The sequence below is a fragment of the Schistocerca piceifrons genome, chromosome 1, assembly GCF_021461385.2.
Source record: "Schistocerca piceifrons isolate TAMUIC-IGC-003096 chromosome 1, iqSchPice1.1, whole genome shotgun sequence".
NCBI classification, from domain to species: Eukaryota; Metazoa; Arthropoda; class Insecta; order Orthoptera; family Acrididae; genus Schistocerca; species Schistocerca piceifrons.
The window spans coordinates 845564233-845582923 of NC_060138.1; the positions used below are offsets into that span (position 1 = coordinate 845564233).

The 18691-nt window shown below is 39.7% G+C and overlaps 1 protein-coding gene across 1 annotated transcript; it reads right to left on the minus strand.

Moving 5' to 3' along the window:
* Positions 1–2202: 2202 nt before the first annotated feature.
* On the minus strand, positions 2203–8019 carry LOC124775830 (piggyBac transposable element-derived protein 4-like). Its single transcript, XM_047250666.1, has 4 exons — positions 7926–8019; positions 6791–7736; positions 2272–2377; positions 2203–2229 (listed from the first exon to the last, which is right to left on the minus strand). Exons 1-4 carry the CDS (start codon positions 8017–8019, stop codon positions 2203–2205), a joined length of 1173 nt encoding a protein of 390 aa, XP_047106622.1.
* Positions 8020–18691: the final 10672 nt, after the last annotated feature.

Genomic DNA, 18691 nt, shown 5'->3' on the forward strand with positions numbered 1-18691 from the left:
ACGGTATTACTGAGGGTGAGCCCCAGCAGTGTCCTAGTGGGGTAGTCACTATATGCTGATTTGTTAGAGTGTGACAAGTGGAAGATCGTGCACCATGCAACTCTTCAGGGGTAATACAGAGAGAGAACTGTGCGAGAAGAAGGGGATTGATCCAGAACCATACGTTCAGAGAGAGGTTTTATATTTGATATAGTCAGTGTACAATGATGTAGTGGTGGTTGCTAGTTAATGAAAGCAAGGGAAACTGAATGGGGCAACGCTTTTAGAATTGAAGGGTAGGGAACTGTTAACAATGGGACTGTGTGAAATTATGGAACCCACATTTCACTTACCAGCTATTATATTGGGAGTTAGTTTGTTGAATGTAACACAGTCATAGTTGTCTAGGACAAATGGACTTCTAGAGATGTTGTTCAAACAAAACCTTACCTTTCTTAATGCGACCTGGGAGCCGAGCATGGGCTGTTCTTTAAGCCAGATGATAGAAGCATAGGATGGGCAGGTCACTGCAGAGCAATTGTTACCTCACGTGGAACAGTAGCAGGATGGTAGACACCACATGAACGTGACATTGAGTGTCACAGTTCCTAGTGACATTGTGACACCGATTTTGCTCTTTCTAGCTTTTAGGTATTTGAAACAATGAGGCATACGAGAACCCAATACTAGGGTAATTCAAGTTCCCATAGACTGGATCTCCTGAGTGAGGGATGAAAGAGTCAGAAATTTATATAGTAATTAGCACAGTAGTAAGTGTGAACTGACTTAGTATTACACACTTGTTTACAGATTACAGGTAGAAGTAATTACAATAGGGAACTGGGCCAGTACAAGAAACAGGGACTGGGTCTTCTCTGTGAAGGGGGGGGGGGGGGGGGGGAGTCCAGTGACACTACTCAGTCTCTGAGCAAAAATTATGCGCCTGTAGCAAAACTAATGAGATGTAGTGTGGAAGCAAGGGTGGAGTACTGCTTTAACAGCTGCAAGTCTGTAGCCACCAGTGTGGTAATAGGTGTCATAGTAACAGATACACAGGGTTACTGTGAAGCCAGGCTAGCCAAGTTCAGCAGTAAATTGTACCGAACAGTGATAGCCATGTAGCCAGTGGGATGACAAGGTCAAGCCTCTTGTTATGGGCAATGTGACTAGGTACCATTTTTCAGTGAAGCAAATGGGCACTAGAGGCATATAAATAAGTCTGCATTTTGAAGCAGAGGCACACTTCTCATTGCCAGAAACAAGCAGCACCATCATGATACCAGAGCGATGTCAGACCGCAGGATGACTGGGTGCTCCTAACAGCAGCCATGGGTTCAAGACAGGGCTGCATGTGCCGCCAGAGCTAAGTCCATCATGTGGCATCTCTGCTGATCTGCCATATGTGCCTGCTTATGCCAACTCTTGAGTTCCTACGGGGACTTGGTGCCACACGCCAGTTGCCATCCGACTCCTGTAAGAGAGCAAGTCATACTCACTCTTGAGTTCCTAGTGGGACTTGGTGCCATGCACCAGTTGCCATCTGACTACTGTAAGAGAGCAAGTCATACTCTGTCGACAGCCATCTTTATGCAACACTGTGGCAAGCAGAGCATGTGGCTGTGCAGGCTCCACCATGCTGAGGAAATTAGTGTGCTGCTGATGTCAATGAGTATGGCCTCTAAAGGTTGCTGCCTTACTGCAGGACTGCTATCAGAAATGCAGGGCATCTGCTCAGCAGCGAGGGCAGAAGCTGCCAACAATATGTCAGTGCCAGCCAAGGCTCGAGAGAGGTGTGGTTGCTCACTGTGTAATGTATTGAAGCCACACTGACAACAGTGTTTCCAGTGGGCCCATCACACACCACCGCACCCTTCAACTGGATGTTGAAGTTGTTTGCTCATGTTCAGGGGAACAGCAAAATCTGCATGAAATACCTGTGTGTTTGTAATATCATGTTCTGAAGCTCTATAGCCACTGATTTCATTGAGTATATTGTATCTGTGTTTTCGTTGAATAATTGGATTTAACATGTTCCTCCATCTATACATTTCCTCTGCTGCAACATCAAATTTTCATCTGTTTTCAACCAGTTATCACCTTTTCATGCCAAAAGTGAAACATTGTTATGGATTTATTGCACGTGATCCCACTTTTTGCTGCCCTCCCACACTTTCTACATGTTATTGCTAGAAGTTATGTTGCTACTAGTCATACTATCTGGTGTTAGTTCTCTGTATGGTTAATTGTACACTGCTTGGTTGAATTGACAGATCAGTATTTTGAAATATGTACCTCTGTTAATAGCACGGCAATAATTTTTTCAGTCCCTTTTATCATGTCAGCTTTGCTAAAATTTTTACAGGACCATTTTGTATGTTTCATATCTGCATTTACAGAGCTATAATGATGTAGTTAATTAGAAAGCTCATTTTTGCTTTCTTTGTACTTAGAAGTTTCTTTGTTGTGCTAACCTGCCGGCAAGATTGTTAGCATACTGGCATAATCTTGTAGGGCAATGCAAATAAAGTCTGAAAAGTACTTATTGTACAGAAGTGTACAGTAAGAATATTCTACAAATAGATGACTGACCACTGTGCAAAAAAATGTTTTTCAGGTATAAATTTAGGATGAAACGTGCAATTCACAACCAAAATACTAGAGAGTAAAAGTATTTGCCATATAAAGTATGCATCCATATCTAGTTCTCAGGATGAAATTCTATATTTTGGTACAAAAGTCTGTAAAGTTTACCAGAAGACATCAGGCAGGAAACTGATAATCACTCAAAAACAAAGTTAAAGACTACTTAATTACCACTCTGTGTACATTTAATCAGAATATTTTGCATCATCATTGCAAATTCCACATAACAGTAACATTTATGTTAAAGAGCTCTTGATATTTCCAGTAGGAAGAGGTGGGGGTGGGGTAAAGCAACAATACAAAAGGAAATTAAATGTTCATCAAACCAACATTATTTTGAGTGTAGATACGAGGGCCGTTCAGAAAGTAACTTCCGGTTGATTTAAAAAAATACACCAAGTTAAATAAAAATATTTTAATATATACATCTTACAACTACATCTTTGCACTATTTTTCTACATAGTCTCCATAGCGATTGAGGCACTTATCGTATCTCTTCACAGGCTTTGAAATTCCTTCTGCATAAAAATCACCCACTTGTGCCTGGAGCCAGCCTGTGACCGCATCTTTGAGCTCTTCGTCGTCATCAAACCGCTGTGACCCGAGCCAATTCTTCAAATGCATGAAGAGGTGATAATCACTTGGCGCCAGGTCTGGGCTGTAAGGTGGATGGTTGATAACGTCCCACTTGAAGGACTCAAGAAGGGCCGTTGTTCTGCGAGCAGAGTGAGGACGGGCGTTATCGTGCAAAAAAACGATACCGGAAGTCAGCATACCACGGAGTTTGTTCTGTATATCCCGTCGTAACATTTTTATTGTTTCACAGTACACGTCTTGATTAATGGTCGTACCACGTTCCATGAATTCAACCAACAACACCCCTTTGGCATCCCAAAACACCGTTGCCATCAGTTTTCTGGCAGAAAAATCTTGCGAGGCTTTTCTTGGTTTGGTAGGCGAATTTGAATGTGCCCACATCTTTGATTGTTCTTTTGTCTCAGGGTTCACGTACTTAATCCAGGTTTCATCAACGGTCACGATTCTGTTTAACAATGGTTCTCCTTCGTCCTCATAACGTGACAGAAAGTCTAATGCAGAGGCCATTCTTTGAGTTTTGTGGTGGTCGGTAAGAATTTTGGGCACCCATCATGCACAGAACTTACAGTAACCCAATCTTGCTGTCACTATCTCGTACAAGAGAGTCTTAGAAATCTGTGGAAAACCAGTAGACAACTCTGACATTGAGAAACGTTGATTTTCACGAACTTTTGCATCAACTGTCTGAACGAGTTCGTCAGTCACCAATGATGGTCTACCACTCCTCTCTTCATCATGAACGTTTTCTCGTCCACTTTTAAATAAACGTACCCATTCATGGACAACTCCTTCACTCATAACTCTTGGTCCGTACACGGCACAAAGCTCATGATGAATAGCTGCTGCAGAATATCCTTTGGCTGTAAAAAACCTTATGACAGCACGCACTTCACATTTGGTGGGGTTTTCTATTGCAGCACACATTTCAAACTGCCACAAAAACTAAACTAGCGCAGGTACGACGTTCACTCGACCACGGCTTGATGCCGACTGACCTGTTGAGTGCGTGAACGCACAGATGGCGTCGCTACTCCCCCTACAACCCGCACTGTGACCAATCGGAGGTTACTTTCTGAACCGCCCTCATATTATCAGGTATCACACTAAATATTTACAGGTAAAAAAATATGTAAGGACTAGAGCCATTTTTCTAAAGCATTTCAAATTCATCACACTTTTTCCAAATGAACATGGTGAAGTGCTCAGTGTGAATGTACATATTCCAAAATTGGACAGCAACTCTCTTTCAGCTGAAGTAATACTGCTGGATTAATGTCTGGCTTAATGTTTTCCTTTAATTGCAAACACTTTTCCTTTCTTGGACTGAGCCGTCAATGGTTTCATCCACATTATAAATGTGGTAAGCGAAATGAAACTGTTTTTCTTGCACTGTTTTAAGAATGTCCAAAAACTTTTATATACTTTCCTCATAAAAAAGGTTAACCTCTAGCCTTCGAGACAGGGTTCTTAAGACTAATATAAGTGCTTTTGCCTGCCATCTCTGACTCTTTGTTAAAGCAGTGTCGTATTCTGTTCTGATCTGCCAGTTGGAATGCCAATCTCTATAGGCCATTGACTGTAAATCCATAAAATCGCTTTCCCATTTCAAAAGCAATCAAAGTTTGGCTGTTCTTCTTATTTGTTGAACTCACTCCATAAGTTTCCCATAATCTTTTTGTCACCTACAGAATCTCTATTTTTTCCTGGATATCTTCTTTAATTATGGTAAATAATTCAAAATTGCCATGAAGCGATATACTGATGGATGATGGTTTTGCATACAAAATAATTTAAAAGTTAATCTATGGCATTACCTGTGATGTATGGAGGTAACTAGCATTATAATAGTAAGCACCTCAGCTGTTTTTCCCTAGTAGTAGTGTGGCCACTTTTCCCAATTAGATGCCACATTGGCATTAGTGGTTCACAGATGAAACTATCGAACTAAAAGAAACAATGAGGAATCAAGTGTATAGGCCAAAGTACATTGTTTAAACACTGATATCATAAAAAAAGTATTAGCCTGCAGTGAAGGGAGGTGATAAGAATAATATAAATGACTTATATCAGATTCCTGGAAATCAAACAAGTTTTTTACTAACAAACAATGGAACAAGCTGTTTCTGTCAAACTCACTGACAACAACAACTAGTTTGGCCACTTCTCAGCAGGCAGAAAATTTCCTGAAACTTCCTGGCGAATTAAAACTGTGTGCCGAGCCGAGACTCGAACTTGGGACCTTTGCCTTGCCCGTGAAATGCAAAGGTCCTGAGTTTGAGTCTTGGTCCGGCGCACAGTTTTAATCTGCCAGGACGTTTCATATCAGTGCACACTCTGCTGCAGAGCAAAAATTTCATTCTGGAAACATCCCCCAGGCTGTGGCAAAGTCATGTCTCTGTAATATCCTTTTTTCCAGGAGTGCAAGTTCTGCAGGTTCGCAGGAGAGTGTCTGTGAAGTTTGGAAGGTAAGAGACAAGGTACTGGCAGAAATGAAGCTGTGGGGATGCGTTGTGAGTTGTGCTTGGGTTCCTCAGATGGTAGAGCACTTGCCCATGAAAGGCAAAGGTCCCGGGTTCGAGTCTCAGTCTGGCACATAGTTTTAATCTGCCAGGAAGTTTCATATCAGTGCACACTCTGCTGCAGAGAAAATTTCATTCAAGAATTTTCCTGACAGAAAATATGTAACAGCAACTTTTTCTGCCCTGGCCATGTTACCCCACATCCACATTCACCTTCCCCTATGTCGGCAGGTATGTAAATGGTTCTGTATTAGGGGTGAGTAGCCCGCTAGCGATGGTGCTGCGCACTGTTCTCACGTTTTCCTTCGCATTTTCATTGTCGAATTTAAATTTATTTTGGGTGGAAATGAATAAAATATATTGCAGAAGTTAACAAAACTGTATTTTCACAATATTACATATCGTTTTGAGTGTGAAACATTTTAAAACAAGGTGCTGCAAACACGGAAACTTCACATTCTGCACACCAGTATGAAGTCTCTTTGTGGAGGCCTTTCCTTGTACACACCACACACCTCGTTGTTGGTCTTTTCTTCGTTATGGGTGGCAGAAGGTCTGGAAAATGCCTGGCTGTAAGGCGTGTTGCTTTTGGTGTTCGAGGTGGGCGTCCTACTGATGCCCCTTGATGTGGTGAAGATATGGTCAACTGTTCACCAAGACTAATCAGGAAGCTCTTCTACTTTGTTTGCCACCATGCTTCTTGTACAGAATGTATGCATTGTAGCATGCAGTGTCCAACAAGTGGCGGAAAAGCTTTTGATAGTATTTTTTCAGCCTGCTTCTGGCCATCTGGTAGCTTTGTAACCGAGAATTGCACCTATCCACGCCCCCCATATTCTTGTTGTAGCCAACGACAGCTTGTGGCTTTTGAACGATTCCCTTCTTCGAGTTTACATTTACAAATGTATCACCAAGGAAGGTGCTGACCATAACAATGTCTCTTTTGTATTTCCATTTCATTACCATCTGCTTGCCTTTGTACCCTGTTATGTACTCCCCTTTCTTCAGTTTTTCCTTTTTTACGAAGTCAGGGAACCCCTTCCTGTCTTGCCACATTGTGCTGACAACATCGGTGTTATTGCTGGTTAGTTTGTCCACCAAATCTGTACTGGTGTACCAGATGTCAAGATAAATACAGTGGCCTTTCCCGAGTAGATTGTGTGCAAGTTCCAGAACAATTCGAGAGGTTATTTTTTCGTCTGGATAGTGGCTACCATAATTAGTGCCCTTTCGAGTGTAAACAATAAAGTCCCATACATACCCGGAACCGCTTTCACAGAGGTTGAACAATTTGATGCCAGATCTGCTACGCTTTGATGGAATATATTGCTTCCATCCAAGCCATCCTTTCCAGAGCAACAACGATTTGTCAATGGTGATGTTCCTTTCAGGCATGTACACTGATCTGAATTTACGCCACAGATGCTCCATAATGGGGTGAATTTTGAATAGTTTTCTGCTGATAGTGACTAGTGGATCATATGAGGTATTGTCAGCAAAGTGGAGGAATTTCAAAAGAAGATGAAACTGCTTTTCACTCATCGCTTTCCTGAAGAAAGGTGTGTCAACTGATTCCCTCTTTGAAAAGTACATTTTGTGGTCTGCTTTGTGAAGAATTCCTTGAAGTACAAGCATTCCAATAAGTGTTTTTACCTCGTCGCGTGTAGTATTCTGCCGACTGTGAACCCTGGAGCATGCTGCTAAATTGGGATGAGAAGCTATGAACTGTTCTGCATATAAGTTCGTCTGTTCAGCTATCATTGTGCACAAAGCATCATCCACAAAACACATAAAACAACTCATCACATCATTTTGTTTTAGAGGCACAACTGTACCACTATTACCACTGAACAAATATTGAATACGAACTGAACTAGCACGCACAAATTCACTAGGTACCGTCTGCTGCAGTAGTGTCTCGTTGTCAGATGTTTTCTGAATCGAAGTCACTTTCACTAGCCTCAACATCTGTATCTTGAAAACGTTCAGAACTGTCACTGAAATTATCATCACTTTCTAAAAGCAGCTTCTCAATCTCCGAATCTGATAAACGACTTCTTTTCGCCATTGCAAAAGATCACTCATTAACGCTGCGGTAAACACAGACGACAAAGGCACGCTTTTGCAGCTGCTCCACAAGACACATTTTCTCGGCGTGTGCTCGGGTTGACAACGTTATAACTAGCCTAGAACATGCTGTGTTGCATGACAAGAGCTGCCATCTAGTGGATGAAGCTCAACTAATACCACAGTGTCAACGGCAGGCCGATAACTTGTCATTCCCACGAGCTACTAGCCACAGAATGCAGTGACAGATATATCCATCGAACCTACTGTGCAATAGCAGAGCATGGATGGATATATCCATCATGTCCACTTAAAAGGTTAAACATGGTCATGTCCACTAATGTTTGTTTGTTGTTACTGCTGTTTCAAGCAGTACTTATCTTCAGGCAGAAATCTTAAATACAGGTATTATGCACACAGGTATAAATACAGCCAGTAGCCCAACTAGCAAATATGAACAGTTTCGTATGGTAAACAATAACAAAACCAAATAAAACCTGTGATAGGATCTATAAAACATGATGTTTGCATGAAGGAAGGTCCATCATCAGACTGGGGATCTCAATGATGCAGATATAGATTGGTGTTCTCAAATTTACAAAAAATGAACGGGAGGCAAAGGCATTGTAGGTGTCTGAGGAGATGTATAAGACTTAAAAGCTGCTACAGAATGTTGGTGGGCGTAGGTTATGCAAGAAAGGATGTGAGTTGTGTGTGGTAAAAGCAACTGATAGATGGGATCTTGGTGTTAGGAGATGAGTAGGCACACAGCCAGGCAAGTAAAGGATGGAAAGTAAGGTGAAGGTGTACTGATGTACTAATATAATGTGTAATCAATTATGAGGCAGAATTGCTTGTCAGGAATATTTATATTGCCTGTAGTCACATATAAGAGGAAAAATTATACTTTCCCTAGCTTCCCCAAGGAAGAGAGGGATTCAACGCAGGAAGGAACTGTTGCTTTTGAAACATTTGAAGTGTATCACTTTTATATGTGCATATTGGCAACACTATGCATTTCACCCCCTGAATTTTTTAATTTTGCGTGCTTTATACATCCAATTTTCAGGTTTTAAAAAATCTTTTTGGTACACATGTTCCTGATGCAGGTTTGCATTTTCAGCTGTCTTGAATATTTAGTTTATTGTTGACAGTTGAAAAGGTTATATGTGTTTTTGACTGCTTGGCAAATTTTCATTTTTGAAAAAGATGGGTCAAAGAATTTGCATTAAAATTTGCTTGAAAAGTGGAATAAAGTGCAGCACTGCATTTGAAATGTTGATAGTGGCTTTTTGAGAATCTGCTGTCCGTAACACAAGAATTTACAAATGGTATAAACATTTCAAAGAGGCCGAGAAGGCGTTGGAGATAATAGCCGCCCAATGACTGATGGTTCAGCAAAATCACTGAATTGCCATCAGAGAGGTTTCTGATCATGTCAACATATCCTTTGATTCATGCCAAGTAATATGGATACTGGCATGAAGGATGTAGCAGCAAAGTTTGTTCCAAAGTTGTTGAATTTCAACTAAAACAATGTCACGTAGACATCACTCAGGAATTGCTGAATAAAATTGGCAATGATCCAGAACTTTTAAGGAAGGTTATAGCAGGTGACAAAACATGGGTGTATGCCTATGATGTTGAAACCAAAGGTCAATGATCTCATCATACATTTCATCAATTTCTTCATCATCTGCAGAGCTAGTTGGAATATAAATTTGTACTAATGTAGTAGGCATGGGCTTCGTGTCTATCTTGGCCACAATGATGCGTTCACTATACTCTTTGTAGTAGCTTACTAGCTTACCCGCACTCCTATTTTTTAATTCTTTATTGAACCTACTCCTACATTACCCCTATTTGATTTTGTATTTAAAAAAAAGCAAAAAAAAAAAAAAATAGGAGTGCGGGTAAGTTACTACAAACAGCATAGTGAACGCATCATTGTGGCCAAGATAGGCACAAAGCCCACGCCTACTACAGTAGTACAAGTTTATATGCCAACTAGCTCTGCAGATGATGAAGAAATTGATGAAATGTATGATGAGATAAAAGAAATTATTCAGGTAGTGAAGGGAGGCGAACATTTAATAGCCATGGGTTACTGGAATTCGAGAGTAGGAAAAGGGGGAGAAGGAAACATAGTAGGTGAATATGGATTGGGGCTAAGAAATGAAAGAAGGAGCCACCTGGTAGAATTTTGGACAGAGCATAACTTAATCATAACTAACAATTGGTTCAAGAATCATGAAACAAGGTTGTATACATGGAAGAACCCTGGAGATATTAAAGATTTCAGATAGATTACATAATGGTAAGACAGAGATTTAGGAACCAGATTTTAAATTGTAAGACATTTCCAGGGGCAGATATGGACTCTGACCACAATCTATTGGTTATGACCTGTAGATTAAAACTGAAGAAACTGCAAAAAGGTGGGAATTTAAGGAGAAGGGACCTGGATAAACTGACTAAACCAGAGGTTGTACAGAGTTTCAGGGAGAGTGTAAGGGAACAGTTGACAGGAATGGGGGAAAGAAATACAGTAGAAGAAGAATGGGTAGTTTTGAGGAATGAAATAGTGAAGGCAGCAGAGAATCAAGTAGGTAAAAAGATGAGGGCTATTAGAAATCCTTGGGTAACAGAAGAGATACTGAATTTAATTGAAGAAAGAAGAAAATACAAAAATGCAGTAAATGAAGCAGGCAAAAAGGAATACAAACGTCTCAAAAATGACATCGACAGGAAGTGCAAAATGGCTAAGCAGGGATGGCTAAAGGACAAATGTAAGGATGTAGAGGCATATATCACTAGGGGCAAGATAGATACTGCTTACAGGAAAATTAGAGAGACCTTTGGAGAAAAGAGAACCACTTGCATGAATATCAAGAGCTCAGATGGAAACCCAGTTCTAAGCAAAGAAGGGAAAGCAGAAAGGTGGAAGGAGTATATAGAGGGTCTATATAAGGGCGATTTACTTGAGGACAATATTATGGAAATGGAAGAGGATGTAGATGAAGATGAAATGGGAGATATGATACTGCGTGAAGAGTTTGACAGAGCACTGAAAAACCTAAGTTGAAACAAGGCCCTGGGAGTAGGCAACATTCCATTAGAATTACTGACAGCCTTGGGAGAGCCAGTCCTCACAAAACTCTACCACCTGGTGAGGAAGATACGTAAGACAGACGAAATTCCCTCAGACTTCAAGAAGAATATAATAATTCCTATTCCAAAGAAAGCAGGTGTTGACAGATGTGAAAATTATTGAACTATCAGTTTAATAAGTCACAGCTGCAAAATACTAACACGAATTCTTTACAGACGAATGGAAAAACTGGTAGAAGCCAACCTCGGGGAAGATCAGTTTGGATTCCGTAGAAATGTTGGAACACGTGAGGCAATACTGACCTTACGACTTATCTTAAAAGAAAGATTAAGGAAAGGCAAACCTACATATCTAGCATTTGTAGACTTAGAGAAAGCATTTGACAATGTTGACTGGAATACTCTCTTTCAAATTCTGAAGGTTGCAGGCGTAAAATACAGGGAGCGAAAGGCTATTTACAATTTGTACAGATACCAGACGGCAGTGATGAGTCGAGGGACATGAAAGGGAAGCAGTGGTTGGGAAGGGAGTGAGACAGGGTTGTAGTCTCTCCCCGATGCTATTCAATCTGTATACTGAGCAAGCAGTAAAGGAAACGAAAGAAAAGTTTGGAGGAGGTATTAAAATCCATGGAGAAGAAATAAAAACTTTGAGGTTCGTCGATGACATTGTAATTCTTTCAGAGACAGCAAAGGACTTGGAAGAGCAGTTGAACAGAATGGACAGTGTCTTGAAAGGAGGGTATAAGATGGACATCAACAAAAGCAAAATGACGATAATGGAATGTAGTCGAACTAAGTCGGGTGATGCTGCGGGAATTAGATTAGGAAATGAGACACTTAAAGTAGTAAAGAAGTTTTGCTATTTGGGGAGCAAAATAACTGGTGATGGTCAAAGTAGAGAGGATATAAAATGTAGACTGGCAATGGCAAGCAAAGCGTTTCTGAAGAAGAGAAATTTGTTAACATCGAGTGTCGATTTAAGTGTCAGGAACTCGTTTCTGAAAGTATTTGTATGGAGTGTAGCCATGAATGGAAGTGAAACATGGACGATAAGTAGTTTAGACAAGAAGAGAATAGAAGCTTTTGAAATTGGTGCTACAGAAGAATGCTGAAGATTAGGTGCGTAGATCACATAACTAATGAGGAGGTATTGAATAGAATTGGGGAGAAGAGGAGTTTGTGGCACAACTTGACTAGAAGAAGGGATCAGTTGGTAGGACATGTTCTGAGGCATCAAGGAATCACCAATTTAGTTTTGGAGGGTAGCATGGAGGGTAAAAATCATAGAGGGAGACCAAAAGAGGAATACACTAAGCAGATTCAGAAGGATGTAGGCTGCAGTAAGTACTGGGAGATGAAGAAGCTTGCACAGGATAGAGTAGCATGGAGAGCTGCATCAAACCGGTCTCAGGACTGAAGACCACAACAACAACAACCACCCTGTATTTACCTAACCAAAAGTCTTGTTCCTCCTGCCACCTAACTTCACTAATTCCCACTACATCTAACTTTAACCTATCCATTTCCCTTTTTAAATTTTCTAACCTACCTGCCCAATTAAGGGATCTGAAATTCCACGCTCTGATCCGTAGATCACCAATTTCCTTTCTCCTGATAACGACGTCCTCTTTAGTAGACCCTGCCCGGAGATCCGAATGGGGGACTATTTTACCTCTGGAATATTTTACCCAAGAGGACACCATCATCATTTAACCATACAGTAAAGCTGCAAAGCTGCTTGCCCTCGGGAAGGCTTAGAAAAAGCTTCCAGCAATATTGACTGGAATTCTTACTTTGAAATTCAAAAAGTAACAGGCATTTAATACTGGGAGCAAAAGGCTGTTCACAGCTTTTACAGAAACCAGACAGCAGTTATAAGAATTGAGGGACATGAAAGGGAAGCAGTGGTTGGGAAGGGAGTGAGACAGTATTGTAGCCTATCCCCAATGTTATTCAACCTGTACATTGAACAAGCAGTAAAGGGAACCAGAGAAGAATCTGGAGTAGGGATCAAAGTTCAGGGAGCAAAAATAAAAACTTTGGGGTTTGCAATACCAATGTCAGAGAACTCGGAAGAACAGGTGGTTGAATTGACGGTGTTTTGAAAGGAGGATATAAGATGAATATCAACAAAACCAAAACGAAGGTAATTGAATGTAATCAAATTAAATGCATCAGTACTGAAGGAAATATATTTGGAAATGAGACACTAAAAGTGCTAGATGACTTTTACTATTTGAGTGGCAAAATAACTAATGATGGTGAAAGTAGAGAAGATATAAAATGTAGACTGGCAGTGGGAAGAGAAGTTTTCCTGAAGAACAGAAATTTGGTGACATTGAATATAGATTCAAGTGTTAGGAAGTCTTTTCTGAAGGACTGGAATGGAACCTTGTGTGGAAGTGAAATGTGGACAATAAGTAGTTCAGACATGATGAGAGTAGAAGCTTTTCAAATGTGGTACTACAGAAGGATGCTGAAGATTAGATGGGTAGATCCTTTAACTAATGAGAAGGAACTGAATAAAATAGAGGAGACAAGAAATTTGTGGAACAACTAGACTAAAAGGAGGGATCAGTCAATAGGACACTTTTTGAGACATCAAGGGATCACCAATTTAGTGTTAGGGGAAGAGTCGGGGCAGGGTAACTTTTATAGATGGAGACCAATAGATGAATACAATAAGCAGGTTCAATTGGATGTAGGTTGCAGTAGTTTTTTGTTTTAGAAGCTGCTTATGCAGGATAGAGTAGGATGGAGAGCTGCTTTTGACCCACATCCAGACTGAAGACCACAACAACAACAACAACAGCTACAAACAGGTCTGACCTTATTGACAGTGTCAGTATAGAGACAGGGATTAGTGATCATGATGTCATCACAGTGATGATGGTTACCAAAGTTAATAAACCCATCTGAATTCTAGTAGATTATTTATGCTTGAAAGAGCAGATAAGCTGTTGTTAGCATCCTAATTAGACAGTTAATGGACATGATTTGTTTGTAATACAATGGATATGCAAGAATTATTTACAAATTTTTAAACAGATTCTATATCACACTGTGATAAGTATGAGTTGAGTAAGTCAATTAAGGATGAAATAATCCACTGGGATTTAATGTCAAAATTCAGAAATTGCTGAGGAAGCAGAGATTGTTGCAGTCATGGTTCAAAGAAGAATGTGGAAAGTTGACAGACAAAAGTTAGAAGAAATTTGTGCATTCATAAAAATATCAACATGCAAAGCATACAACAACTTTCACTGTCACACCTTACAGAAAGGCCATGCTGATAACTGAAGAAAATTCAAATTCTATGTATAATTACTAAGTGGGTTGAGGGTTTCTACCTAGTCACTTTATGACCAGTCTGGTGTGTCAATAGAAAACAGGAAAAAGAGAGCTGAAGTTTTAAATTTGACATTAAAAAACATTCACGCAGAAGGATCATACAGACATATCGTCATCTGACTGTTGCACAGATTCATGTATAGAAGACATAGAAATATGCATCCCTGGCATTGTGAAGCAAATGAAAGAGTTGACAATAAGTAAGTCACTAGATCCACAGGGAATCCCTATTCTGTTTTACAGATAATACTATTTAGCATTGGCCTCCTACTTAGCTTGCGTTTATCACGAATCTCTTGCACAGTGCGGAGTCCCAAGCAACTAGAAAAAAGTGCAGGTGACTCTTATATATTAGAAGGAAGAAAGGAAAGACCTACAAAATTACAGGTCACTGTTCTTCTCATTGGTTTCTGTAGATTTTTTTGAACATATTCTAAGTTCAAATATAATAAACTTCCTTGAGAGTGAAAAGCTTATATCCATAAGCAGCTCAGATTTAGAAAGCATCACTCATGTAGGCAAATTCCATATTGCTAGATAGCATTTCACATGGTGTGTCACTGCAGACTCTTAATGAAGATCTGTGCATACAGAATAGGGTCCCAGATATGTGAGTGGCTCAAAGACTTCTTAAGTAATAGGAACCGGTCCATTTCCTTGAATGGAGAACGTGCATCAGAAACAACAGACTCATCATGAGTGCCACAGGTAAGTGATAGGACAATTCTTGTTTTGTATACACATAAATGATCTGTTGGATAGGGTGAGGAGCAATCTGTGACTGTTTGAAATGATGATGTAGTAAATGGGACAGTACTGTCATTGAGTGACTAAACGAAGATACATGATGATTAAGATGGAATTTCTATTTGATGTCATGAATGGCAGCTGGCTCTAAATGTAGAAAAATTTAAGTTAATGCAGGTGAGTAGAAAAAACAATCATATAATATTTGAATATGGTATTTTGTACTGTGCATCTTGACACAATCACATAGATTAAATAGGGTAGAGAGATGGTTTTAGGAAAACAACATTGGCTAAATGGTCAAACTGTGCTCTGCCAAGCTAACTGATGATTATAATAATAAAAAAAGTGTTTCATGAACCATGAATCATGAACCATGGACCCTGCCAAATGGTAGGGTGGTTTGTGTATCTCAGCAATAAAGATATCCATATTATAGATGAAACCACAATGGAGGGGTATCGGTTGAGATACCAGACAAATGTGTGGTTCCTGAAGAGGGACAGCAGCCATTCCAGTGATTGACTGACCCTACATACACCAAAGAGGCTTTTCTGAGCTGGTACTGTGAAGTACTGAAATGAAGGGAAACTGCAGCCATAATTTTTCCCAAGGGCATACAGCTCTACTGTATGGTTGTATGGTGATGGCATCCTCTTGAGCAAAATATTCCAGAGGTAAAATAGCCCCCATTCAGATTTTCAGGCAGGGAGTAATTGGAAGTATGTCATCATCAGGAGAAGCAAACCTGGCATTCAACGGGTCAGAGCATGAAATTTTAGATCCCTCAATCAAGCAGTTAGGTTAGAAAATTTAAAAAAAGGAAATGGATAGGGAAGAGGATGTAGATGTAGGTGAGAGGGGAGATACGATAGTGTGAGAGAATTTGACAGAGCACTGAAAGACCGAATGGATATAATGGGAATTGGTGGAGCTTGGTAACAGGAAGAACAGGGCTTCTGATCAGGTGAATACAGCATCACAAATACAAAATCAAATAGGTGTAATGGAGTAGTAGATTTAATAATGAATAAGAAAGTAGGAATACGTGTAAATTACTATGAACAGCATAGTGAAGACATTACCACAGCCAAGAGAGACACTAAAATCACACCAACCACAGCAGAACACATTTTTACGCCAACTAGTTCCATGGCTGATGAAGAGAGAGATGAAATGTTTGATGAGATAAAAGACATTATTCAGATAGTTAACAGAAAGAAACATTTATCTGTTATGGGTCATTGGATCTCAGAAGCAGGAAAATAAAGTGAAAGAAAAATAGTAGGTGAATATCGACTGGAGGGAAAGGAGTGAAAGAGGAAGCCACCTGGTAGATTCCTGTACAGAGCATAATTTAATCATCACTAACATTTGGATTAAAAACAGTGAAAGAAGATTTTAGACATGGGGACATACCTGGAGACAGATCACTGTTTTCAGTTTGATTATGTAATGGCTAGACAGATATTTCAGAGCCAGATTTTAAATTGTGAGACACTTCCAGGGGCAGATGGGGACTCTGACCACAATTTATTGTTTATGAACTGCAGATTTAAACTGAAGAAATTGCGAAAAGGTAGGAAATTAAGGAGCTGGGACATGGATAATTTGAAAAAATGAGACGTTTTTGTGAGCTTGGAGGGTGCATTAGGCAATGATTGACTAGAGCAGGGAAAAGAAATACAGTAGAAGATGAATGGATTGCTTTGAGAAATGAAATAGTGAAGGCAGCAGAGGTCCACACAGGTAAAAATACAAAGCTTAGTAGAAATTTAATTGATGAAAGGAGAAAATACAGAAACACAGCAAATGAAGATGGCGAAAGGGAATATAAATGGCTAAAAATGAGATTGACAAGATGTGCAAACTGACAAAGCGGGAACGGCTAGAGGACAAATGTAAGGATTTAGAGTCACAATTATCTAGATGAAATACAGATACTGCCTACAAGAAAATTAAAGGAGCGTTTGGAGGAAAGAGAAGCAGTTGCATGAATATCAAGACCTCCGATGGAAAACCAGTACTAAGCAAAGAAGGGAAAGCACACACGTGGAAGGAGTATCTAGAGAGATGATATAGGGACATGAACGAAGGCACTGTTATAAAAATGGAAGAGGATGTAGATGTAGGTGAGAGGGGAGATGTGATATGATACTGTGAGAGAATTTGACAGAGCACTGAAAGACTGAAGTCAAAACAAGGGCTCTGTAGTAGACAACACTTCGTGAGAACTACTGATAGCCTTGGCAGAGCCAGCCATGGCAAAAGATGTATGAAACAAGTGAATTGCCCTAAGAGTTCAAGAAGAATGTAATATTTCCAATTCCAAAGAAGAAAGGTGTGAATATTACTGAACTGTCCGTTTCATGAGTCTTGGATGCAAAATGCTAACACAAATTCTTTACAAGAGAAGTACAGAACTTGTAGGAGCTGACCTCAAGGAAGATCACTTTGGATTCTGGAGAATGGGAACATGCTAGTCAATATTGACCCTACAACTTATCTTAGAAATTAGGTTAAGGAAAGGCAACCTACATTTATAGCATTTGTAGACTTAGAGAAAGTGTTTGGCAATGCTGACTGGAATACTTTCTTTGAAATTCTGAAGGTAGCAGGGGTAAAATACAGGGAGTGAAAAGTTATTTACAACTAGTACACAAGCCAGACAGCAAATATAAGAGTCGAAGGGCATGAAAGGGTAGTAGTGATTGAGAAGGGAGTGAGACAGGATTGTAGCCTATATGTAATGTTATTCAGTCTGTACATTGAGCAGACAGTAAAGGAAACCAGAGAAGCATTTGGAGTAGGGATTAAAATTCAGGAAGAAGAAATAAAAAGTTTCAGGTTTTCCAATGCCATTGTTGAAAAATTTGGAAGAACAGTTGATTGCAATCAACATTGTGTTGAAAGGAGGACTTAAGATGAACATCACCAAAAGCAAAACGTGGATAATTGAATGTATCCAAATGTGACAGTGCTGAGGGAAATACATTAAGAAAAGAGACACTAAAAGTAGTAGATGGGTTATGCTGTTTGGGCAGCAAAATAACTGATAATGGTCAAAGTAGAGAGGATATAAAATGTAAGCTAGTAATGGGAAACAAAGAGTTCCTAAAGAAGAAAAATTTGTTAAAATAAAATATAGATCTAAGTGCTAAGAAGTCTTTTGTGAAGGTATTTGTCTGGAATGGAACCCTGTATGGAAGTGAAATGTTGACAACAAGTAGTTCAGACATGATGAGAACAGAAGCTTTTGAAATCTGGTGCTACAGAAGAATGTTGAAGATTATTTTGGAAGGTCATGTAAATAATGAGGAGGTACTGAATAAATTGGGGAGATAAGAAATTTGTGACAGAAGCAATTAGTTGAGAGGATCATCAATTTAGTATTAGTGAGAAGTGTGGCGTAGAGAGTGGGGGAAGGGGGGGGGGGGGGGCGGAGGAAGAAATCATAGAGGGAGACCAAGAGATGAATACAATAAGATGAATGTAGGTTGCAGTATGTATTTATACATGAAAATGCTTGCATTGGTTAAGAGCAGACCACAACAGCAGCAACAGCACTTCATAGACATAATTTCAGAACGCTTCCAAAAGTCAATCAAAAGACATTATATAACCAGCTGTACTCATAATGTGAATAGAATGTCCAATGTCTAATAATGTATAT